The sequence below is a fragment of the Panthera leo genome, chromosome B3 (assembly GCF_018350215.1).
Source record: "Panthera leo isolate Ple1 chromosome B3, P.leo_Ple1_pat1.1, whole genome shotgun sequence".
In the NCBI taxonomy this organism is placed as follows: Eukaryota; Metazoa; Chordata; class Mammalia; order Carnivora; family Felidae; genus Panthera; species Panthera leo.
This window is the reverse complement of record NC_056684.1, coordinates 133675972-133702265: the sequence shown is the minus strand read 5'-3', so window position 1 is coordinate 133702265 and position 26294 is coordinate 133675972. Positions and strand designations below refer to the sequence as shown.

The 26294-nt window shown below is 41.3% G+C and overlaps 1 protein-coding gene across 4 annotated transcripts in view; it reads left to right on the top strand.

Annotated features, from left to right (window-relative positions):
* Nucleotides 1-424: 424 nt before the first annotated feature.
* The window catches only part of RPS6KA5 (ribosomal protein S6 kinase A5), a 183405-nt gene continuing 157535 nt past the window's right edge, over nt 425-26294 (top strand). For 2 of the 4 annotated variants that reach the window (XM_042944088.1, XM_042944087.1), the window contains exon 1: nt 425-527. In XM_042944088.1, the coding sequence (XP_042800022.1) occupies nt 428-527 (100 nt within the window). In that variant the 5' untranslated portion in view covers nt 425-427. Of the gene's footprint in view, nt 528-769; nt 879-21207; nt 21412-26294 lie in introns of those variants that run through there. The other 2 variants (XM_042944093.1, XM_042944090.1) reach the window with 2 other exon arrangements.

Here is a 26294-nt window from a genome sequence, read left to right as displayed (position 1 = left end):
TTCTCCCTCTCCTGCCTCCCCGCCAAGCAACAACAATTCGAGGAGCTGGGCGGGGCGGCCCCCGAAGCATCAGAGAGGATTGCCCAATGGGAGCCGGCGTTCACAGATGCGCGCGCCCTGTGCCCAATAAGCGATGGCGGCTAGAATGGCTTCTCTACCTTGCTGACTGTGGGCGGAGCGGCCAGGAGGAGGAGGCGGCGGTGCAGGGGGCGGTTTGGTTGCGCGGTACTAGCGGTGCCCGCCGAAGGGGGAGGAGGCGGAGGAGCGAGCCGTGCGGCCAGAGCGGGAAAGAGACTCGTCGCTGCGTCCGAGTTCTGGAGCCGCCGCATCCCGGCTCCCGGAGCTGCAGCGCGAGCCGTGAGGAGCCGGGCGTCCGCTGTCTCCCGGGTTCCCGCGTAGGACCCCGCGGGATCGGAAAAGGGAGAAGATGGAGGAGGGCGGCAGCGGCGGCGGCGCCGCGGGGACCAGCGGGGACGGCGGCGCCGGGGGAGAGCAGCTCCTCACTGTCAAGCACGAGCTGCGGACGGGTGAGCGACCCCGCCCTCTGGCGGCCGGGCCCGGCGCGGGGGCGCGCCCTGAGGGCACGCGGGTGCCCGCACGGGCCGGGGGCGCGGGGCCGGGCAGTGGGCGTGGGGGGCGGGCCCGGGGCGGGGCCTCGCGGGCGGGGCGGGAGCCCGGGGTCCCTGAAGGTGGGGGCGACCCTGAGGGGGGCGCGGGCCGAAAGTTTTCCCGAGCCCGGGAATGAGCGGCGGGCGCGGGGCGTTGGGGCCGGCGGAGCGGCGGACTGCTGCCTGTTGGCACTCATCTCTGAGGATGTCTTCGCGCCCCCTTCCCTCACAGGTGACAGATCTGTCACTGCATCCTGTCCGGGGCGAAAGGTGCGCCTTCCTGAGTGTGGGGTGAACGACGGTTTGTTGGGGAGCCTGAGTCGCTTCTCCCCTTGTGTCCTTCCCTAACGGTGGTCCCGGTGGGGGTTTGTGGAACCATCCCCTAAGCCCCGGGGTCCTGTACAGAGTAAAGGGTGGCTGTTCCCCGGGGTGTTTCACGAGTCCAGTGTCTTGTGAGGTAGATAGGGATCGCGGGCTTTCAGGATCTGAGTGCTTTTATTTGCAATTATCATGAAATACTATACTTGGCCTTGAAGTCTTTCAAAGGTCGCTTGCGAAGAAGGTTCTGTAAATTTAAAGCTCTAAGTAGAAGCGACTAACCAGCCTGGTTAAGCGCTCACGTTGTAATGTTCTAACATTTGAGATCACTTGAGTTGTCCCAAGCTTCATACTTGTGAGATTACTTTATTCGTTGTGTGGGTCCGAGTGGCTCATTTTGGAAAATGGTTATTTTGACTAATCACTACAGTTTTGGGTTTAGATTTGTGGAGCCCAGTCTCGTATTAGAGATACTTTTTCATTTCTGGACAATACATTTTAATACATTTAACGAGTTCGTTATTACTATTAAATGTTCTCGTGAGCATTTATTAAGGGTTATGATTCAGTTTCTTTGGCATATAAAGATGTAGATACAGAGCTTATACAGCAGATATCAGGTGCATACCTGGTACACCTCGTTATCATTTTGAACAGACTGTAAAGCTAACATCTGTCACCTGTTCTTTTAGTTTTTGTTATTTCTAAGGAGATTGCTGGTTAGCATTCCACTGCGTGCCAGTGTGGTGACTTAATTGAAGAGGGATGTCAAATGCATGTTTACTTATTTCAACATTTTTGAACTTTTTTTTTTTTTTTTTTTTTTTTTGGTCATTGTGAATTTCTTATGTATCCTGAGCTAGTTACCCCAAATCTTTTTGAATTCCTAACATAACCTGTGTGGGTTTGGTTGGTTTGTTTTTTCTCTCTCAATTTAATAGACAACTTATGTTTTGAAAGAGCCATGAAGTCAGTTTTTTTTTTTTTTTTTTCAGTAAACATTTATTCAGTATTAAAATCTGATTTGTGCCAGCAGGCTCAGTATCAGGTGCTTTCTGGTGTGGAGATTTTGAATTTCTTTCCTTCTTTCTTTTTTTTTTTTTTTAAATCTTATGTAACAATTCACCGATTTATATATGTAGAATTGTGCTGTATCACAAAAGCTACATACACTCCTCAGCTGTTGGCCATGGTGCAACAAGCAGCTTTTTGCTAAGTGACCAAAGAGCAACCTATTTGTTATTAGCAGTAGACCAACTGCTCAGTTTCTGGGTTTTGCAAACAATGCTAGTTTTATAGATAACAGTGAGTGCTGCTTTACTTCTCCTTCTCTGCTAACCCCGTGAATCATCACCTTCAAGTTTGCATTTTAGAAATTGTTCTGATAGATGGTGAGATTATCCTGAATTCATTAGTACTGTTAACTGTCAAAGGAAATGAACAGTCATTTTGATTTACTGCTGAACACTGGAACAACTGACCGGATATAGTGGTCAAAAACAGTGTTAAAATATAACTTGAAAGATTTGCTCATCTATAGCCAACTGCATCCTTGTCAGCACATGATGCTATAACAGGCGTCAAAGTAATTTGATCTGATGTGGTCCTTGGCTTCTCACAACGTGGACAAGCATTATAGCCGTATCAAGTCAGCAGCTGGTGACTGTCCATTTGTGTCCAACACCATGTTGTATGCTCTAGAATGAATGAAAAGGCAATGAAAGTCACATGGAAAGCGTTCCACTTGTGTAGACATGGGAGGTGTTCCAGTTGTGTAGATTGAGTGGCCTGGTATACGTGGACATGGGATCGGAAGACTTAATTCTGAATCCTAGCTCTGCCGCTTATTTGCTTGGGCAAGTCACTTCAACTCTTTCGAGCTCACTTCTCTCATCTACGAAATGGGAGAATTAAATGAGACCCTGCTGAAAAGGTGCTAAGCAGTTTGCTTGGCACATGTGAGACACTCCGGAGATGTTGGTTGCATGTAAATCTGAAAATCATTTAATGATAGTATCTTTTCTTAAAGTGTGCAAATTAGTCCCATGTAACCAAGAAAATAAATCACTAATTTGGTGCTTAGCCTATGTCACATTGCTGGCTCTCCTCTTTTCCTGGGTATATTTTGCCTTCTGGAGTAGAGTGGAAACTCCCCATGATCCCTGCTACTGCTTAGCAGCCTGTGTGTATCACTTCAGTAACATTTAACACACAGCGCTGTAATAATGGATTCACTCATCTGTGCTAGACTGTAGGGTTCTTGAGGGCAGACACCGTGTCCTTTGTCCATTTTCAGCCCCTGGTGTATGGTATGGATTCAAATATTTGTTGAATGAATTCGTTGAGTAGATGAGAATCCAGGACCAAGCAACAACCAATAGTTGATTGTATTTCCCAGTATCTTGTAAATGTTAAGTGGTTGATAAATTGATGGCATTAATTATAAACACTGAAGAATGGAGTAAACGATTGCTTGAATCAGGTAAGCATTTCTTGTCACTTTCTGTTTTCTAGGCTAAATGGCACTGGTGATACCAAAAATGATAAGCAAATGTTTTGCGCTCTGATAGGGGAGGAGACGATGTGGACCAGTAATTAGGATATATTGTCGTAATCACAACAACAGAGGGATATACAGAATATAAAAGCAGCAAAGAAAAGGTTAGGACCTTTAGGCTTCAAATAATCAAATCTCTCTGTTGAACAGCAACAACAACAAAAAAAGAGGGAGGGATTATTGGAAGGATATTGGATTACTTTACCCACTCATTTATTCAATAAATATTTCATTACCTCTTACGTCCTGAGTGCTGGTTTAGATGGTGGGGTTACAAGATAGATATGGTCTTGCCATTGGAAGGGCAGAGTCGCGTCAAAAATCCCTTGAGCCAGAGACATATGTTGTTTGTACTCCCTCCATCTTGAATATTTGCTTGTTTCTTAGAAAAAAAGCTTTTTTAAATGTTTATTTATTTGAGAGAGAGAGAGAGAGAGCGCGCGCGCGCGCGCGCGCGCGCGCTCATGAGTGGGGGAGGGGCAGAGAGAGAGGGAGACACAGAATCTGAAACAGGCTCCAGGCTCTGAGTTGTCAGCACAGAGCTGGATGCGGGGCTCAAACTCACAAACTGTGAGACCATGACCAGAGCTGAGGTTGGACACTTAACCGACTGAGCCATCCAGGCACCCCAGATCTTTGTTTGTTTTTATGTGAAGGCTTCCTTCTTATCCATTGCTGTCTACCTTTTCCCACACAGGAGAGATCATTGTTGCTGACAGACCCCAAGTTTTACATCTTACAGCCATAGGTATTGGAGAGATACTGCCTTTTTCACAATTTCAGGAATAAAAATTTCAGGGAAGGACCTTATTGACCTGGCTTTGGTCAGATGCCCACTTTCAGATCATTCAGTGAAGGCCAGGGAATGGGATCATGATTGACTAACATGACAGCTACTGTAGTGAACATGTGGATGGGGGTGAAACCAAACTCTTAGAAGAGGAAGGGTTGCTGGGAAGACATTTCTTCAGATGTCCTGCATTAAGAGAGAGAGCCCAACACTAAAGAGAGGGTCAAGGAAGGGATATTAGTTACCTATTGCCGTGTCACAAATTACCCCAAAACTTAGTGGCTTAAAACAACATGATTTCAGTGAGTCAGAGATCTAGGAGTTGCTTAGCTTGATGGTTCTGACTCAAGATCTCTCATGAGATTGTAGTCAAGATGTTGACCAGGACTGCAGGCACCTGAAGACTTGTCTGGGACTGTAGGGTCCTCTTCTAAGGCATCTCTCTCTCATGTTGTTGGCAGGATGCCTCACTTCCTTGCCATGGGGATCTCTCCATACTGCTATTTGAATGTCCTTATGATATGACAGCTGGCTTCCCCAGAACAAGCAATTGGAGAAAAAGAACAAGGTGGAGGCAGCAGTATTTATTAAACAGAGTTTTTGAAATATAATTTACATACCATAAAATACACTTGTTTTAATTGTACAATTTAGTGAATTTTAGTATATTTATAGAGTTCTGCAACCACCATCACAATCTAATTTTAGAACATTTCCATCGCCCTGAAAAGAAACATCTTGCCCATTTTTATCAGCCACTCAGCATTTTCACCACCCATTCCCAACCCTAGGCAACTGCTAATTCTACTTTCTGCCTCTGTACATTTGCCTAGGACAGTTCATGTAATAGATTTTTACGATACGTAGCCTTTTATTGCTGGCTTCTTTCACTGAATGTAGTGTTTTCAAGATTCATCCATGTTACAGCACGTATCTGCCCTTTATTTTTTTAATTGACAGATACCATTCCATTATATGGATATGCCATATTTTGTTTATCTGTTCATTAGTTGACTGACATTTGGGTTGTTTTCACCTTTGGCTGTTGTGCATAATGGTGCTGTGTACATTTGTGTACAACTTTTTGTGTGTGGATCTATGTTTTTGTTTCTTTTGTGTACATTCCAAGAGTAAAATTACTGGATCCCATGGTAGGTCTGTGTTTAACTTTGTGTTTTCCAAAGTGGCTTTACCACTTTATGGTCCCAGTAGCAACGTACAGGGCTCCAGTTAACATCCTTGTTAACACTTGTGATTATCATTTTGTTTGTGGCCATCCTAGTAAGAGGTGGTATCTCACCGTGGTTTGGATTTGTGTTTCCCTAATGGTTAATAACGTTAACCATCTTTTCATGTGATCGTGGGCCAGTTGTATATGTTGAGAGAAATGTCTCTTCAGATCCTTTGCCCATTTTTTAATTGGTTAATTTGTCTTTTTATTATTGAAATGTGAATCTTTATGTATTCTTAATTCAAGTCTCTTACCAGATATGTTCTCCCATGAAGTGGGTTGTCATTTTGTTTTTATTTTTGATGGCATCCTTCTAGGCACAAAAGCCTTTAATTTTGGTGAAGTCCAATTTATCTTTTTTGTTTCTTGTGCTTTTGGTATTGTATCTAAGAAACCATTGACTAATCTAACGTTCAAGAAGATTTATACCTATTTTCTTCTAAGAGTTTTATGGTCTTAGCTGTTGTATTTGGGTTTTTGATCCATTTGTTGAAAGACTATTCTTTCCCATTTTATTGTCTTTCCACCCTTGTGGAAAATCAATTGACCATAGATGGATGGATTTATTTCTAGACTCTCTTTCCTTATGCCAGTACCACATTGTGCTGACTATTGTAACTTTTTAGTGAGTTTTGATCTTGGGAAGTGTGAGTCCTCCAATCTTGTTTTTCTTTTTCCAAATGGTTTTAGCTATTCTGGGTCCCATGAATAACCGTATGAATTTTAGGATTAGCCTGTCAAATTTTGCAAAGTCGTCCACTGGCATTCTGTTAGAGATCACATTGAGCCTGTAGGTCAGTTTTAGGAGTATTTCCATCTTAGCATAGTAAGTCTTCTGATCCATGAACATGGAAGGTTTTTCCATTTATTTAGATCTCCTTTCATTTCTTTTAACAACATTTTGTAGTTTTCAGAGTATAAGTTTGTATATTTTTGTTAACTTTGTTCCTAAATATTTTATTCTTTTTGACGTTATTGTAAAAGGAATTGTTTTCTTACTTATTTCAATTTCTGTTCATTGTTAAGTATGTAGAGATATAATTTATTTCTGTATATTGATCTTGTATCCTGAAACTGAACTAGTTTATTAGTTCTAATAGTTTTTTAGTGGATGTCTTAGGATTTTCTACCTATAAGATCTTGTTATCTGCAAGTAGAGATGGTTTTACTTCTTCCTTTTCAATGTACATGCCTATTATTATTATTATTATTATTTTTTTTTTTTTGCTTAATTGCCCAGGCTAGAACCTTTAGTATGATATGTTCAGTAGAATTGGTGAGAGTACACATCCTTGTCTTGTTCCTGATCTTAGGGGGGAAGATTTAGTTTTTTACCATCTTTCACCATTATGTATGAGGTCAGCCACAGGTTTTTCATAGATGCCCTGTATGAAGTTGAGGAAGTTCCCTTCTTTTCCTAGTCTATTTGGATGTTTTTTTTTGTTTGTTTTTTTGTTTTTTGATCATGAAAAGGCATTGGATTTTGTGAGATGCTTCTTCCGCACCTATGCAGATGATCATGTGGTGTTTGTTTTTTGTTTTATTGGTGTGGTATATTACATTAATTAATTCGGAGGTGTTAAGCCAATCCTGCATTCCTGGGATAAATCTCACTTGGTCCTCAGTCCTTAAGTCAAGAGGGATTCAAGTATATCTTGGGCAGAAAAGCCTTCTCCGGTGGCAAGTCTCCTGTCGTATCAGACCCAACATTAATCTTCTACTCCAGAGCAAGAAAGAATCTTGAAACCTCAGCTTCCTGGAGACATAAGTGGTTTGGTGGGTAGGATTGAATTCTTCCTGTGAAAAAGAAGCTGATGCTTGGTGAAAACCCCTCTCGGGAAAAATCTAACATAATAACATCATGTGTTGATTGAAACTTCACAATTAAATCCACCATGGAGAGATGTCAGTCCCAGAATGCAGTGGGAGGGAGGGGTTGTCACAGTTATTTCCTTTGAGCTCCCATAATGATTTACAGATCTCTTTATGCACCTCCAAGGTGTGAGCACTCCTACATTCCTCTGGTTTGTGAAGGAAGATGAATAGGGTCTGAAATAGAATCTTGCCCTCATTATGTTTGTCCCTAGCAATGTCCCTTTGGGTTCAGCTATAGTTGTTCCTCCAAAAATCAAGTGAGCTCTCTGGGCTTAATACCTTCCTAAAGTATTGAGTGAGCTGATGATCTCACTTTTTTTTTTTTTTTTTTTTTTTTTAACATTCAGTAGGCATTCTCCCCTGTGACTGCAGACAGAATAGGGAGGTAAAATTCCCAGTTTTTAGTATAGTACTTGGTATTGCAGTTACTTTATTTCACACTCAAGTTTTTGTGTAGGTGTGCTTCTTTTTATAACCAGTGTGTTCTTGACAAAAAATTGTGTAAATAATATTTTTGTATATCAAACTATTTAGGATATAGAAGGTGAACTTGCTACTTAAAAGAATTCTGAGGTTAATTCTTGAATTAAAACTTTTTGATTGGAGCGCCTGGGTGGCTCAGTCGGTTGAGCATCTGACTTCAGCTCAGGTCATGATCTCACAGTTTGTGAGTTTGAGTCCCACATCAGGCTCACCGCTGTCTGTGCAGAGCCTGCTTCAGATCATCTCTCCCCCTCTCTCTTTGCCCCTTTCCTGCTTGTGCTCTTTCTCTATCAAAACTAAATAAAACTTAAAGAAAAAAACCCTTTTGATTAAGTTCTCCATTGGTAAGCTTTACCATTACTTTGTAGATTTGGCCTTACATTGCTGTTTTCTGACATCATCCTCACAATTTAGGTAGGTGCAAATAGGTAAATGGTGGAGTCTTGTGTGGCAGGCTGAATAAAGACACCCCAAGTCCTCCAAGGTGTCCATGCCCTAACCTGTAACCTATGAATGTTTCCTTACAAGGCCAAGAAACCCTGCAGGTGAGATTATCCTAGATTATCCAAGTGGGCCTCATGCAATCACAGGGTCCTTATAAGAGGGAGACAGAAGGGTCAGAGTCAGAGAAGGGGATGTGACCGTGGAAGCAGAGCTTGAAGTGATGCCATTGCTGAAAGGGGGCCATGAGCCAAGGAATGTGGGCAGCTCTCCTGTCACCTTGATTTTAGCTCTGTAAGATCCAGTTTCAGACTTCTGATCTCCAGAACTCTAAGAAGACAAGTTTGGGTTGTTAATAAACCATGAAGTTTAGGGGTTGTTTTTCTTTCTCTTTTTACAGCAATAATAGGAAACTATTAAACCTTGCTTAAGATTGGGTGAGCCAAGAGATAATTTTGCCCCAAGCCTGGATAACTGGGTATGATAACAACGTGCAGCAGGCAGTTATTGAAGCAACTATTTTAGTAGAAAATGGTAACAAGTGTTTTTCTTAGTAGAAGCAGAGTGGTGTCCTCTCTAAGGAATCCCCAAGAAGACATTCCTTTCTGATGTTAGTACCAACCCTAGCTGAACTGCTTTTGACCAGCTGTTCTGTTTTTCCTAGGAACGCTGTGAAATGGGTCCCTGTTCTATCAAGTTAGTGCTAGAAAGCTTCACAACTCAAGCCTGTATCACATAAAATTGTGGTCTGGCATGCATCTTCAGTCTTTCTAGTATCATTTTTTTGTCTCTAATCTGCCTTCTTTTTCTGTTTTCGTTCTTATGCTTTAGTTCATCCAAGTAATTTGCCTTGAATCTTTTCTAGACCAGAGGAAGGATTAGGTAAATATGTAATTAAATGGATTTATATTCAAACACATACAAACAAAGCATACATAATATTGGCAGTATGGGAAGATACTTGACTTTCTCTTCGCTGTTTTGCTTTCTTAAATAAAATCTTTGTCATATGGTGTTCATGCTATTTTTATATTTCTCCTAAAAGAAAAAAAGTGAGGTCTTTATTAACTAATAGCACTTTTGTTTTTTTATACAAATGATAAAAATGAGAGAAATAATGAGAAATTAATAAAATAGAGGCATACTTTTAAAAATGAATTCTGTTGGCAGAAGGGTGGAGAGCATACACAGGGCTGTCTTTGTACCAGGCAGTTTTCTACGTTAGTGGAACATCCCTTCATCAACTGGAAAATTCAGTCAACTGAAGCACTCTGTCCTCTGACCACATCAATACTGGAGTGGACTTATATGTTTTTCCTAAGGGAGAAACTATTCAAAATATGCAATAAGGATAATGTTGCACCTCAGATCTAAATATGATGCTGCCTTAAGAGGGCATGAATGCTGAATCCTAGCAGAATTGCAGTGACGCTTTCCAGTAAACTTGCCCCCGTATGTCCTTTGTATTTATATCATCTGTTCGTAAGGAGGCATTATAATTACGGCTGGATTAGGGCAAATCTATGGTACACACACAAATCAAACTCATCACCTAATTTTGCCATGTATAAGTTGGGCAAAACAGCCACAGTTTTATTCATTCATTAAGGACTGTTGAATTCCTACAGTGCGTCTGGCACTGTACCAAATGCTGGGTTTTAGCAAGGAACAAACTGTATGGCTCCTGCCCTCACTGAGCTATAGCTGAGAGAAAGACCTTAAATACACAATCATACAACCAGCCATATGATTGCAATTGTGATAACTCTGTGAAGAAATACAGGGTTCTGGGGTGCCTGGGTGGCTTAGTTGGTTAAGCGTTGGACTCTTGATTTTGGCTCAGGTCGTGAGCTTGCGGTTTGTGGGATCGAGCTCTGCGTCGGGCTCTGTGCAGATGGTGCAGAGCCTGCTTGGGATTCTCCCCCTCTCTGTCCCTCCCCGCTCTCACTCTCTCTCTCTCAAAATAAATAAATACTAAAAAAAAAAAAAAAAAAAAGATACAGGGTTCTGTGAGAGAGTCTGACAGGAGGGCCTGGCATCATGTTAGGGGTGAGAGAAGGCTTCTGTGAAGTGGTGACAGTCAGCCGAGGCCCTGGCCATCACAGGGTGGTGAGTCGGGGGAAGTGACACAGATGGTCCTAATGTGGGACATGGTTTGGCACACCAGGGTTACTGGAAGACAGGCCTCTGTGCCTCGGACATCATATCCAAGCAGGTGAGTCACAGGAAATGAGGCTGAAAAGCTGGCCAGAGCCATTTTGTGCAGGGATTTGAAGGTTATGATGAGGTGTTCAGGTGTTACCCTGAGTGCAGCATGAGGCCGTGAAGGATTTTTCTGAGATTAGTTTTGCACTGTAAAAAATGGCTCCCGCTCTTGTGAGGAGAATAGGCAGGAAGATTGCATGAAGGAAAGCTAGTTAAGTGCTGTTGCAGAAGTTCAGATGGAACGTACAGTTTGGATTAGGTAACAGATTAAGAATCGTGAATATGTTTGCGATGTATTTAGGAGATAGAATCTCAGCAGAGCTTAGTGTTGTATTCATAGAGCGTTTTCTGGCTGGAACAAATGTGTGTTTGAAGGTGCTCTTTGTTCAGATGGTGTATTAATTTTCCATTGTTGCATAACAAATTACCACAAATCTAGGAATCCTAATAACACCCATTTATTAGCTCATAGTTCGGTGGGTTAAAAGTCCTCCCTCCCAGCATGGCTGAAATCAAGGTAGTAGCCATACTACTCTTGTCTGGAGGCTCTCGGTAAAAATCTACTTCCAAGCTCATTCTTGTAGTTGGCAGATTTTAGTTCCTGTAGTTGTTGGCCTGAGGTCCCAGCTTCCTCGCTGGCGGTGAGCCGGGGGCCTCTGTCAGCTGGTAGAAGCCATCTGCATTCTTTCTCATTTGGCCCTCCATCTTTAGGCAACGGAAAGTCTTTGACTCCCTGACTTTTAGATCTTCTTCTGTGATCTCTAGGCCCGTGTGATTAGGTCAGTTCTACCTAGTTACTCTGCTCATCATAAGGCCAACTGATTTGGGACCTTAGTTACATCTGCAAACATCCTTTATTGCAAGGGCGTTACCAGATTCATTCATTCAAGGGGCAGGAGATCATGCAGAGCCTCATGACGGGCTCATCTTAGACCTCTGCCTTAGAACTCACAGATGGTAAATCATATATGGGAGTGGGCAGAAAAGATAGGATCCAGTTTTACGTGGATCAAAGCAAGTTTGAGATATGTTTGACATATTCTAATGAACATACATGGTAAGAGTAATCATGGGTAATGAAAGCTTGCTGTGTGCCACCTAGTAGGTAGGTGCTTTCATTGACTCATTTAATCCACACCATAACCTTATGAAGTGAGTGCTATTACTATTCCAGTTTTCCAGACGGGGAGGCTGAGTCTTAGAGAGGTTCCCTGACCTGTTCAGGGTTACCCAGGAAGTGAGTAGAAGAACTAGTTTTGAAACCCAGGCAGTCTGGCCCAAGTCCCATCTAAGTCACCGTGCTTTAGTTCATTAGTAAGGTATGGGTCTGAAGCTTGGGAAAGATGTTTGTGCTGCAGGCAGTGATCCTAGCATCGGTGGCATTTAGGTGACATTGAAGGCCCAGGTGGAGATGGGATCAAATTAGGAGAAACTGTAGAATCGAGAGAGGAAGAGGACTCAGAAGCAAGCCCTGAACAACTGGACAGTTCAGAGGATGTGTAGAAAAGGAGGTGCTACAAAGGGGCACCGAGGGGAAACAGCCAGAAGAAAAGCCAAGAAAGAACCTTGTGGAAGCCCAGGTGGAATGGTGCTTCATGGGCACATGTCCAGTCCGACTGCTCAGCTCACCACCTTATCTAGAGTGGCCGTGGCCTCGAGTTGGCAGGAGAAGCCAGAGCGGATGGGCTGAGGGAATGGATGCAAGGGGAAACAACTTTGAGAGACTTGGTTCTGGAGGGGATTAGAGAGAGGGACTTAGCCAGACAGAACCTGGGGGTTCGAGGTGGGTATTTCTGGTTATTTTAATGTGAGTGGTGTTAGAACATGCTAGATACCACGAGTCTGAATCCATTACAGAGAGAGAGAGAGAGATTGAGATCAAAACTCCACAAGTGCGAGCAGATAGCTGATAGCAGCAGGGTCCCTTAGAGGAAGGGGACATGAAGTGGGAGCAGAGATTGGCCTCTGATAAGAGAATGCCACCGCTTCTAGGATAATAAAAGGGAAGAGGGAGAGGATACAGGTGCATTTGTTGATTTAGTGGCAGGAAGATATGGGAGTTTTGAGCTCTTGTATTTTTTTTTCCCTCTATGAATTGTGAAGCAAAGGCAATTCTGTATTCAAGAAGAGAAAAAGAACTTCATCGTTTAAAAAAAAAATTGTTACTCTGGTCTTTTAAAAATTCTTAGATCTAGAAAAACACCCAGAAAGTTGACACAGAATGTGCCCGCTATAAGACGAAAGTTTACAGAACGTTGTGGAACCGCTTATGGAAAAGAGGTTTTCAGGCATAGCCATTGAAATGCTTCTGTGCTCTCCCAGAGGTCAGTTCTCTGAACATGTTCTCTGGATCATGCCAAAATTCTTAGTAAGCATAATGTTCTTTTTCTTCTTTTTGAAGTGTTTTATATTTAGTTCACTTCTTCTAAGTTAAATTTATTTGGTACGCGTATTGGAAAAAAGGCTGTTTGTTACTGCTTTATAAGCATTTTGTTTTCTTATTGACTCCATTTTCATGCTGGCCCAATCGTGCCATTCCAAAATCAGCTGGATAAGTAAACATGACTGTTTTATACACCAAAAGTACAGTGAGTCTTCAAGGTAAGTGACCCTGGCAGTAAGAGAAAAGTGGGCATTGTCTTAAAGTACACAGATATTAAATATAACTTTGTTCTGCCTCCAGCAGAACGCTGTCCAGAGACATGGTTGGAGGCCCAACCACAAATCTAAACAGCTTCAGAATAGCTTACCACCTGGCAGTTAAAAGGAACCTGATGTGCTATTTAGCGTATTTTCCGGCTCTCATATATTCCCTAGAACTGGGCTAATTGGACCCTGCTGACAGAGGTTAAAGATTCTAGATTTCAGAGTTATGTATGTGCTGGCAATACTGTGCTGGACACACAGAGCTTATCTGATAAATTGTTTCATAAATAATTTAGTTCCCCCTGACACAAAGAAAAAAAGAACTAAAACAGCAGAGGAAGATTTGTTTCTCACTGCATACAATTGTCACCTTTTGACTGAAACTAAAATTAATCCAAGAAGCTTATGTTTTTGTAGTGTTGAATAAGAAAAAGCAAGATTTCATAAGAAAAGTTATTTTATAACTTTATTAGGTTGGTCTCAGCAAATTAGATGCTAAATACATATTTCCTAGTTGGCATATTAAAAATAAAGCCAAGCATATTAAATAAAGATGATTGAGTCAGATCGTGCTCTCACACCTCTTTCTGAAATCTTCCACTTCCTCAGAGAACTTACTCCCATTTTCTCCCTCCCCTTTCCCTCATCCTCAAACTCTCCTTCCCACGAACACATTTGAATCGTCTTGTTAAGAAAAAAAAAAAATCTTCTCTGGCCCTCGAGTCTTTGCTGTCGTTCTCTGTTCCACCAGTTTTTGAAAGAGCAGTTTATACAGCTGTTTCTACTTTGTTATCTCCCGTTCATTCTTTGATGTGCTGCAGCAGAGGGCTTCTGTCCCAATCTGTCCAGCATGACGGTACCCTCTGAAGTCACCAAGGTTTCCCTGTTTTCCTGATCCGGTGGAAATGTCTGTTTTACTTAACCTCTTTCAGAGCACCTGGCGCTCAGGTGCTGGCACTGTCTTCCCTTCACCCAGGGACACTGTGCCCTTCCTCCTGGTTCTTTTTCCCTGGCCTCCATCGCTGTGTGTGTCTCGTAAATATTGGTAATCCATCGTCAGCCCTCTTTTCTTGTAAATATGCATACTGTTTCTGGGAAATCAGTCATCGTCGTGGCCTGAACTACTATCCAAGTCTATTTTCAGCATGGCTGTCTTCATTGAGTTTCTGATCAGTTATTCCCAACTGCCTACTGAACAGAAAACGGGCAGGCTGCCCATAGGTACCTTACACTCTCAAGTTGAATAATGCTTCTTCCTCCAGCTTTCCATGTTGTATTTCGTGGGACTGTCATTCTCCATCCCTCCAGGACCCTAGCTAGAACCATCCTGGACTTCCTCCTCTACCTTACGTTCTCCCTGCCTACCCGTTCACTCTCCCCGTTGTGTAGTTTATAAGTCTGCAGTATCTCCTTTATCTGTTTCTTGTTCCCCCATTGCCGCTGCCACAGTCTTAGATCAGTGTCTAACCTGATGGTAATACCTATCATCTATTGAGCTTTGTGTGTGTTAGGAAATCTGCCAAGCATTTTGTGTGTTTCATTGAATTCTGAAAACATACACATGATTAGTATTGTCTCTGACACCCGCAGTGCCCAAGCCCATTTTCTATCTGCCTCACTCTAGAGTCCAGTCGTAGCACAGAGTTCTGTGTGGGCTTCGGCTCACTACAGTTTGATGGTGTCTAATTTCAGGTATACGTGCTGAACATTTTTACTTTCTACGCCAGGACTTTGACTTTAAGGTTTGGGATCCTAGTGGGAGCTGGCTTGGCAAGCACAAGTGCGTATCCCAGAAATGTACGGAGTGAATGTCCCACTGGGGCCACCCTCACCTAATGGGGGATGATGGAAGCTGATAATAAATGCTTCTCTGTATTGATCCGAGAGTGGAAAATTCTGACGGGCATTCCATACATTCCTCAAAAGGTCCAGTTCCAGATTAGATTGAGTTGATAATGCATCCTTGTATTGGCTTTTCCTTCTTCCCTATTCACTCTCCTGAGTTCTTCCTCACTCCTTCTCACTGGGATTACTTTCCAAACAAACTATGTGCCCGTGAGCCCCAGCTAAGACATTACCTCACTGGCTCTAGGAAGCATACTTCAGATAGGGTATTGGAGTGGGTCGCCCACTGGTGACATCGCAACAGGGAGGGACACCATTGCTGGCGGTAACCCCTGTCATGTGTGACAGAACAATTACTGAGACTCCGACCTGCAAGGCATTGGGACTGGCATTGAATGGAAGGCGAAGCATTGGGTCATGTTGCAGCTCTGTGACTCGAGTGGTATGGGGACAGTGGTAATTATAAAAGGACCCTGGAGTTGACTGACCTCTTTTACCTTTGGAAACGTTGAAAATGAGGGACTGACAGACTTAGGCCAGCCAGCTATCATTGCAGGACACACTGTGAAAAGACAGCCTCCATGGCAGCATTTGAAAAGATTGTCATTGCCTGCAACCAGAGGACAGCTGATGCTAAGGAAGCAGGCCCTGGATTTAATCCTAAGGGTGGGAAAGCCGTATATCTTCTTGGGTAGGTTTGTACCGCGGCGGCTGAGCTAACCTGAGAATTACGTTTCCCGGAACTCCCCTCTGGGTTCTGGGTTAGCACTGGCCACAGAGATATTTTGAGCAAGATTTAAAGGCAGAAGTGAAGCAGCAGCCGTATTTCTTTTACGTGTGAAGGTTGGTACTAGGCACTGCTGCGGCTCCCACACGTCGTTGCCAATCTGCTGTGTCATATTGTTGGCATGCAGCTTTAACCGCCAGGCCTGTAGCTCTTTTAGCTCCTGTTGGTTCACCTCCATCAACTGCTTAGGATCCTTGGTCATAATGTGCAGCTTTTCCCCAGGGTGCCTGCGTCATCAAAGTTGGAGGCGCGGAAGGTATGAGAGACAGACAGGTTGTTACTTACCTTCATGGGTTCCAGCTTGTCTTTGGGATTACAGTCTATCCTTGCTCCTGCCCCCTTCACGTTCACCTTTCCTTTCCACTTGCTTGCCCTGCTCTTTTCAGACTCAGCTCCAGACACAGAAGCAGCAGGATTACGTAGACTCTTGAACTCTCATACGTGTGTGGGATCAAATCCCTAAGTAAGTCCTTTATTCTGTGTTGTTCATATATACACCCTGCCTCTTCTATACACCTGAATACATACCTAGGGTATTTAGAGTCAAAGTCAGCACCCTCAGATGGAAAGAGTAGGACCCTGAGATCTCTGATGGGGACATCTGGGTGGATGAGCCTGATAATTTTGGACCCCTGAATTTCCCTGATCCTCGGGACAGGCAGAATCAGTGTCTTGTTAGAACAGAACAGCCCTCCCTTGTTTGGACACCATGCAAAGAACTTGTTGAGGTTCATGCCTCCCAGAATGATGCTTGTCCTCTTTAGAATCTGCCCCACTCTCTACCCCTGTTTCTTCTAGAACAACTAGATGCAATCTTTGCGTAATCTAATCAGGGATATTCTTGTTCCGGGAGGAAATACTCAGACAAATAATTCCAGGAGCCGGCTAATAAGTACCAATAGGAACAGGAGGAGTTTGTGGGGGAGTGGATCTTGAAGGTACTGGGCCAGGAGTGGCAGAATAATAAGGCTGGATGGGGGAGAATTTATTAACATGGGAGCACTATTCGTAACTCAGGATTTAATATCCTAGTAACCTGGTCCTAATATACTGCAGGGATAGTTTCTTGAAGCTTGGACATGCATATGACTTACAGTAAATTAGATAAATATGTTCTTAGATAAATATGCAAGAACAGCTTTGGCAGAGTATCAAAGTCAGAAGTCTCAAAGAAGAAAGAATATTAGAATCGTTTTATTGTATGAGACTAGAGAACATACTATCTGATACGTTCCTTAGGAGGGTCCAAAGAAAACACTTCACTCAACAAGGTAATCCAGAATGCACTGGTGATGGGAAACAGACTGGGGTTGATAGGAGGTGCTACCATGGAATGGGGTTCCCTAGTGTCCATAGAACTGATAGGATTCTGGAGACACAAAAGCCAAATGGTGGTACTTACCATCAGGGGCAAGGTCGATGTAATTACCATAATGGTCCAGGTAGCATTCAGGGTGCCTTGACCTGCAGAGATCTGTGGCATTGGCACCAAAAAAGGTGGACAACCAACCAGGATGTTAACTTGATTAAGACCTTCGTCTCTGAGGGATCTGAGCCTTCACTTGCCCTTGGACTCTGGTTTCTCCAGATGCCTCTTCACCATTATTTACCAGGCACAGAAGCACCAACAAACATCCTAGTAAATTCCTTCAGTTCAAGATAAGCTCTTCCCTGTCACCATTATATGGTAGCAACCAGCTCTTCCTTGAAAGACTCAGTGACTAATTTATTTTTTTCCAGATTTATTTGAGCTATAATTGACATGTAACATTGTGTAAGTTTAAGGTGTAAAGTGGAATGATTTGGTACACGTGTGTTCAGTGACAGAGATGGGAGGGAATTTGAGCTATAGTCTATCAGTTGCCTCTGAAGCAGCGCCTCACATCATTTTCAAACTCTTTCAATCAGGTTTTGACTCACTTTGCCCTAACAGTGCCTTCTCTCAAGTATGCTCACCACCCATCTTTTCCTTTCGGCTCCAGGGCTTTTCCAAGGTCCACCACCCAGCAGGAGATAGTGGCGGGAGGGTTCAGAGGCTTATTCAGACTGGAAATGCCTGGAAGTTAATGTACCCTCTAGGACAACCCTTAACTAGAGGGAGTCGGAGCCAGTGGTGAAATGCTTCTCCTTGTCTTTGCACAGGCCATTCTAACAGCTTTCTAATCATTTTCAGAGAGTCTGGTAAGATTAAGCTCCAGTTGCCCACAGCAATGAGCATCTCAATACAGCATCCTCGTATTGGTTCAGGCTCCTTTCCAGTTTCACCCTCTGTGGTCCTTTTTTTCTCCTGCCAATTAAATTGTCTCTATACAAGTCCTCTGTGATGCTCTGTTTTTGGAAGGAATCTAGATTCAGACAAGTACAACTCTGTGTGTGTGTGTGTGTGTGTGTGTGTGTATGTATGTCGGTGTCTCCCTACCTACCTATCCATCCATCCATCCAACCAACCAACCACAGATTATAAATAAGAGTCTTAGAGGGATAGGAATAATTTCTTAGTGCAGCTTTAGTAACCGGTGGAGATTGAATTCATCTGAAGCCAAAACACAGCAGTGCTCTTCTTCCTTGATTTTCTGCCTCCCCACATTTGAAGATGAAATCAGTAAACCTTAGCTGGTCCTTCAGTGTCCTTAGTGATCTGGCTCTACCTGCTTGTCCATAGGGTTGTTCATAGTTCACTGGTCTGCAAGTTGGTGCCAATAAGTTTCTTTCCTTTCCTTGTGTTTTATTGTAGGGAGATGTACCCCTCACAGTCTGTTTGGGAAAAGTGTACTTTTTCTGTTTCTTTCCTGAGATCAACTCTTGTTGTGTTTCTTTTTTCGGTTGTTGTTTGTTTGCTGGTTTCTGTTCTTAGTTTTTGTATTTCTGTTTTAGGACTTTTTTTTTTTTTTTTTTTTTTTTTTTTTTTTATCCCAAATGCTTGTTTGAAGATTTTAAATTGCATTTGGAGTGTTGTGCTGCCATTTTCTTCAGCTTTGTGTCTTTTCAAAAGGAGGGGGAGGGATTCACTGGCTGAAATGCTTTTATTTAGCGTTTTCTGATTTTCACAGTAGTTTTTCTGTGTCCGTGACCTGCTCTTTCTGTGTATCTGTTAATTCCCTACTTGGAGAGTTCTATAGCACCCTCCTCTGTGCACTTTCTTTTATGGATGGTGTTGGGACGGGGGGCATGTCTTGTTTGTCTTTCGTTTCTGTGGGATCTTTCATTTTTTTCCTATTCCCTTCTTTCTCTCCACTTCTGTGTTCCCAAGGGTACATCTCCTTCTCTCTCTGTCTCTGGTTTGCCCTCAGAAGTTGTGCTTCTCTCTCCAAGGCTGCCATTTGTGTCCAACCCCACTGACCCTCGACCTTCTTTCCTGGCTAGTGTTTTGAAGTAAAGTGCTGGCCTATGTGTAGTCTTTGGGCTTTTATCTTGGGCCCTTTCTGGGCATGATTTTTTTTCTTGCTTTGTCTAAGTCCTCAGTTCTCCTCTGCTCTTTTCAGTGCCTCATAGGTGTCCCTCCCTGCCTCCAAACCTGCAGGCTTGGCTGTGGGAGTGGCAGGAGCTTGGTTGGAATTTGGTCTGTTTTTCTAGTACAGGTCATTTGAAGGTTGTGGTATTCCTTGGTCCTGCCCAAGGCATGGGTCACATGTGGCTTTATTTCCTCTCTTTGTTGGTTTTATGGTGGTTTTTATTTTTTTTTGGGGGGGGGGGGTGAACAGGAAGCCTTTATCATCTTCCTAACCTGAAGTTTCTCTGTACTTTGAAACACTCAGCTTAGACTTTACATTCTTCTCTTCTTTGAAGTCTTCCTTATAGTTTTCCAGTTTCCATGCTCAAATATTTACTACTTGTGCTCCTAACTACTTTTACTTCTAATAGGTGCATTTTTATATTGCAGTGTAATCATATATTTGTGTTTCCCTTCACCCCATCAAATTGTGACTATCTCTAAACCGACAGACCACATTTCTTTGTTGTGTTACCATAGTAGGTACCCACTAAATAGATTACTTTACTTAAAGCAGCATAGAAACTGTCAGTTGATGAATGCCACCTCTATCAGCTATGAATAATGTGAATATTTTTAAGTCATATTGTTTAAATTTTTTTTTATTTTAAAGAGAGTGCGAGTGGGGGAGAGAGGACACAGGGGAGAGAGAGAGAGAATTTTATTAAGCAGCCTCCACGCTCAGTGCAGAGCCTGACATGGGGCTCGATCCCCCCACCCTGGGATCATGCCCTGAGCAGAAATCAAGAGTTGCATGACCAATCAACTGAGCCACCCAGGTGCTCCTGATTTTCAGTTTTAAAAGAAGATAAATAAGTAGAAAATTTGAATAATGATCAGGTTTATATTGTAATACTACTAAAATTTAAGATAGTAAAAATAACACTCTCCCATTGAGCTTATAATGTTAATTGTCAAATTTAATAAAGTTGCAATGACTTTCATATATACCTTTCCTTGCCTTTAATATTGCTGACTAGTTAAAACTCTAGAATATGAAATTATTCATGGTTTGTTCTTTTTTTAAAAAGACTATCTATGAAAAGGTTTGGCAAAATTAATGTTTTTAAAGGATCATTTTAATGTATCAGTGTCCTTTTACCATTTTGGTATACAGGAAATATTTTATGTGTTACATGGCTAAAGTTCCATACTTGTGGAAAAGACAAACTTGGGTTCTTAAATGTCCAAGGCTCCATTTGCCTGATTAATTTCGGGTGTAGGTGTCCCAGAATCTCATCACGGGGTCAGTTATTGCTACTTTCTACCACTTTGCTGATATCTGACTTGTGCTTTTTCTATAACTGGTTTTGAAATAAAGAATTTGACAATATGAATGTATATCTTTAAGGAAACTCTGACAATTCAGGCCCTTGACATAAAAATTATTAAATATTCTATTGATAGAAATTGGTTTTTTTGACCTAACTTTTCATAACATAAACATTTTTTTTTTAAAGGGAGCAATTTCTTCTCAAACTAAGGGATCCATTTAATCCATTTGTTACCTACAGTATTTCATTTGGTATTGTGGGCCATGATTATTATACACAAAAATTAGACAAAATTTTGGAAGATCAAATAAGAGATATATAAAACTTTATTGCAGTTCATGGGATTAAAAAAAACCTGACTTCATCCAGAATTCCCTGTAGAAAGATATTGTTATAAATAGCGGTGTTAGTCAACATTGTAGTGCATTGATTTACTAATGTACAGGTCAGAAGGGAAATTTATTTCTGTAAATGAATTTGTTCAGAAAATACATTTGTTAGTTTTCCATATTCTGAAATTAATAAGGAAAAAGAGTGAAAGGAACAGAATGGATAGTCATCTGAAATTTGTGTGCCATAATTATAGGCATTCTTTCCAATATTTTTTTGTTAAAAGATCATTTTCTTTAGTTTTACTATTTGTAAGATAATTTTTGAATTGTACCATTCTGTATTTTGACTGTCTTTACTCTATTCAAAAGAAATACAAAGTAAGCCACATGAAGCTAGATTTGTGGAGTAATTTCTTTGGAAACACTTTAATTTCAGGTGGACATTACAGGAAGACATTTGACCCTATTTTTGTCAGCGTCACTTACGAGCCATTCAAAAAATTGGAACAAACCTCTCTTTTCTTTTGAGGTAGTGCATGAAATTTACTATACCATTAATCAGTTTTGATTGCTATTATTAGTAGTATAATTCAGGTAGGTACTCTATCTATGCATTCTCATTAAGTCATTAAGTGCCCTGTATAGTAAATGCTGTCACTCTCTCTGTGGTACAGAAGATGAGACTAAGGTTAAGGGCTCTGCTCAAGTTTACACCTACTGCAAGTGGCAAAACTGTGTATGAATATTTGGACAGATATTTGGACTCCAGAAACTGCTCTACCTAATGCTTTTTCCACAACTGATTTTTCACCCTGCCTGAGAAGAACATACCTTTGTGTATTCATTTATTTATTTTCAAATTCGGGGTGGTGCAAGCTTAGGGGTGGTGAGCGAGCCAGGAAGGGCAAGCTGTTTTTGTATCTTTAGAAACTGGTCAATTCTCATTACTTTAGTTTTATTTATTGTTTTAAGAGGTCACTTTTAAAAGCATGGATCTTTTCTGATAGCTGTAAAGAGTGAACACCCATAAACCTACCAACTAGCATTATGTAATCTTAAAATTTTGTGATATTTGGAGTGTCTGGGTGACTCAGTCAGTTAAGCGTCTGACTTCAGCTCAGGTCATGATCTCACAGTTCATGGGTTCGGGCCCTGCGTTGGGCTCTGTGCTGATGGCTCAGAACCTGGAGCCTGCCTCGGATTCTGTGTCTCCCTCTCTCTCTGCCCCTTCCCCCGTTCACATTGTATCTCTCTCTCAAAAATAAATAAACGTTAAAAAAACCCCAATTTTAACGTTTTGTGATGTGGAGCTCGTATCTGTTTTTCAAGAAACAAAGCATTGCTAATTCAGTTGAAGCCTCTGTGCCCCTCCTTGATCCCATTCTCCTCCTTGTCTTCCTTTCCAGAAGTAACCGCTATCCTGAATTTAGTTTTTGCCATCCCAATTACGCTTTTATACTTCTACTGTATAGGTATATGTCCGTAAATTACAGTACATAATGATGTTTTGCATGTCTTTGTCTTTACATAAAGGACATTATGTTATATATACATCTTTATTACCTGTACGCATATCCTTGTTGCCTATAGTACCTATATCCTTCCTTGCTGACATTGTAAGTGAGAGCTGTTTGTATGGACCGCTTTAACTTTTTAAAATTGACTTTCACTGCTGTATGGTATTCCACTGTATGACTACATATATATAATAATTTATCTGTTGCCCTGTTGATGGACATTTAGGTTTTTAATTTTTTGCTCTCATGCAGTAATGTTGACTGTGGCACTGTATGTCTTCACACACATATGTGCAGGAGTTTATCTGTGGCGTATACCTAGGCATGGAATCACTGAGTTGTAGGTAGGCACACCTTCATCTTCACTCGATACTGCCAAGTTGCTTTTGAAATTGTACCAGTTCATATCCCTGCCAGTGTGACGCAGGAATTAATTCTACTTTGTTTGCCAACCCCTGGTATTACCAGGGTTGTAATTTTTATCAATTTGATGGGCGTATTCTATCTGAATTAGCAATTCCCTGAAAATGGATAGATTTTACAGGGTATTGACCATTTGGTTTTTCTCTTTTATGAGATTGTCATTCTGGTCCCTTGCCCCCTTCCAAACTGGATTTTCTGTTGGATTGTTTCTCTTTGTGTAAACATAGTTCTTTATGCTGCCTGCCTTGTATCCCTAAGTTTCTTTCTTTCTTTTCCATGTTTTTATTTAAATTCCAGTTAGTTAACATACCGTGTAATATTAGCTCTGAGGAGCACTGAGTGTTGTATGTAAGTGATGAATCACTGAGTCCTACACATGAAACTAATATCCCTAACTTTCTTAACAGAGTATTCTGGATATAATTTAACCTTTTCTTTTTTAATAGTGACTGTGAACAACATTTATTGTGCTGTGTTTTGATAGCAGTGCTGAAGATGTATGAGATCGTTGGTGTTCCCATACTCGATGGTCCTGGGCTGCTGTGCTTTTTACAGCTATTTTGTTTACTTTTTATAGTATTCCCTTTTTCCTCCTTTGTTTCTTGTTTCCATTCTTGATGCTTGCCATCTATTTCATTCTTGCTTCACTGTTGTCTGGTTTTAGATAAAATTATCTAGGTGAGGCTCTAAGGATTAGTATTGTCTTTTGTGAAGTGACTGTGCCGTGAGGAGCCACTTTCTCAAATCTTGGAGACCCATCTTTTTCAGGTGGGGGCTTGTATTTGAACTCTGGGTGTTGGATGTGCTCAACCTCCAGATTAGTGTGAGCACTGCTATACCCTGTCAGTAGTGATGATAAGCTTTTGAGACTGGCATGTGTTATTGTAAACCAACATAAGTTATCTTTAAACCTTCTGAACTACAACTTTCCAAAGTCACTTTTTCTTTTGGGTTTCTGAGTGTTGCTGGATCCGTAAAGAAATCTTTCTGATTTTATGCATTTGGCTGGGACCCTACTCTGCTTAACAATGCTTGCAGAGTTTTTATGCTCAACAGACTTTTCTGTGTTTGGGCCACATGGTGTCATATGGCCATCTTTCTGCAAGGGAAGCTGTGAAATTGAATATTTAGCTTCCCAACCTCTCTAGACAAGGAACAAGGTGATGGAGACTTGTGTCAGGTGGACCAACATGTAATGTCTGCCATAAAGAATATTCAACAAATTAATCCATGTAAGTACTTAGTCAAATACCACTACAAGGTTTACACCAAAACAAAATCAGCAGTCCCTGACCCTCATCTGATATTCCATTTCCAGTTTCTACTCTCTTAGAATATTGTCTACCAGTGGTTAGTGACGTTTAAGAGCTCTTGAGTCCTTAGTTTTAGACTTTTATTTCTTTGCTCATCTACAATAATGGAGTTACGTTACAATTTTGGTGGAATCCATATTCAACCTTTAATAGCTATATAAATATCCATTGCTGAGCTAAGTGTCTCATATTTTTGTTTTCTTCATTATATAATTTTTTTTCCTGGAGTTAAATTACCCCAATATTTTCATTTATTTAATTTTCTTCAAGTCTCTGGGTGTCCCCACATGGTTTTAATAGCTCTGTAAAATAATTTTCAACATGATTTTCTGTAGATCAGATAACCCATGAGCACTCCTTTTTTCTTGATGACATTCCTTCTGGAGCTTTCTGTCCTTTTCCACTGGGATTTGTTGGTCTCTCTGTGACTGCATAGTTGTTACCATGGAACTTTACTTCACTATCATCTTGGGAATGGTGTGCTTATTTATTGCTGTTTCCTGGATCCTGTGGCTTTTTATTTCTTAAAGATTTTTCAAATCGGAAAATGTCTTCATTATATTCTTTTATGTGTGATAGGTTGGCTTGGTACAGAATTCCAGATTGAATTGTCACTCAGGATTTTGAGGCTTGTCCCACTGTCTTCTAGTTTCTAAGGATGGTGATGAGAGGTTTGATGCATTCTGATTCCCAGTGCTTTGTACATAATTTTTTTTTTTTTTTTAATCTCAGGAAGGTTTTAGGATCTTCTCTTTATCCTTGGATTGGAACTTTGGACTTTCACATTTACACGGACATAGAAATTTCATATTTGCATGTGGATACTTTTTTATTCAGTATGCTAAACATTGAGTGCACCCCTTAAAACACTCTCAGTTCTGGGAGTATTTTTTAAATTATAGCTTTGATAATTTCCTCCTCTTGGTTCTTTTATACACACTTTCTAGAATTCTGTTAGATGTTAGGTTTCCAAGATATTCTGTAACGTTCTTATTTTTCTCTCCTATTGTTCATCTCCTTCCATTTTTTACTTTACTTTTGGCTTATTTCTTTAACTTTATCATCCAGATCTTCAAAATACAACTTTTATTCCCAGATTTAAAAAATTTCTAAGAGCTTACTTTTTAATTTATTATAATCTTTTTTTTTAAAAAAAAAGATTTTATTTTTTTAAAGTAATCTCTACATCCAATGTGGGGCTTGAATTTACAACCCCAAGACCAAGAGTCACATGCTCCACTGGCTGAGCCAGCCAAGGGCCCCATTAATTTATTCCTTTTTAATTGTACCCCATTTCTGTTTCATGGCTAAAATGAATTAAGGATTTGATTGTACTTTCTATAAAGTTTTATTTTTCTTGTACCTTGAATTACCACTCTTTCTTCTGATTTCCCTTTTTTTCTTATTTATTTTGATGTCTTGTTTGTAGGGAGTTTTCTCAATTACCTTGCGATCCTTGACTGGTAACTTGAGTAAGACACTAAAGCACAGGTTAGAAACTCTTTTGTGAGGGATATGTCGCTTGCTAGTTGGAGGCTTATACAGTAGAGCTTTTGTATTGGGAACTGTATATGTCAATATCAGTTAGGCTTTTACTCAAGATTATCCATTTCTCCAGAGAAGGATCCTCCAGACTATTATTTGGGGAGCACTAGCCTGGCCCTCTGCTTTTGGAGCCAGCAGGAAATATGTGGACTTGTATTTAATTTTTTGTTTTCAGTCTACTATCTCATCCTTCCCCATCGCTATGTTTTATAACCCCAAATCTGGTTCTTTTCCTCCCCAAATTATTAATCCTGTATCATGTGTGAGTGTGGGGACATGGGGAGTAAAACTTAAAAAAGGCTTTCAGACATTTTCCCTGTTTTCATGTTTCACTTTGCTCCTCCTGGTCAGCCCTCTGCCGTCCACGGTTACCTGAGCCTCCGTATCCCAAGCCTTCTTGGGGTCCCCTGGGGGTAATTCAGCTTCCTCAGGAATAGCTCCATCTGCAGGCGTTTTGACTTCACCTTTCTCCACTCTGCTGAGTCACTTTACCATTCTTTCAGATATTTTCTATCCTCACACTTTGCAGTTCAGGATTATAGATGTCTTTGGGTATTATTAATTGTAAAGTGAATTTCTGTTCCTTGTTTACCTTGTTTGGGAGCAGTTTTTTG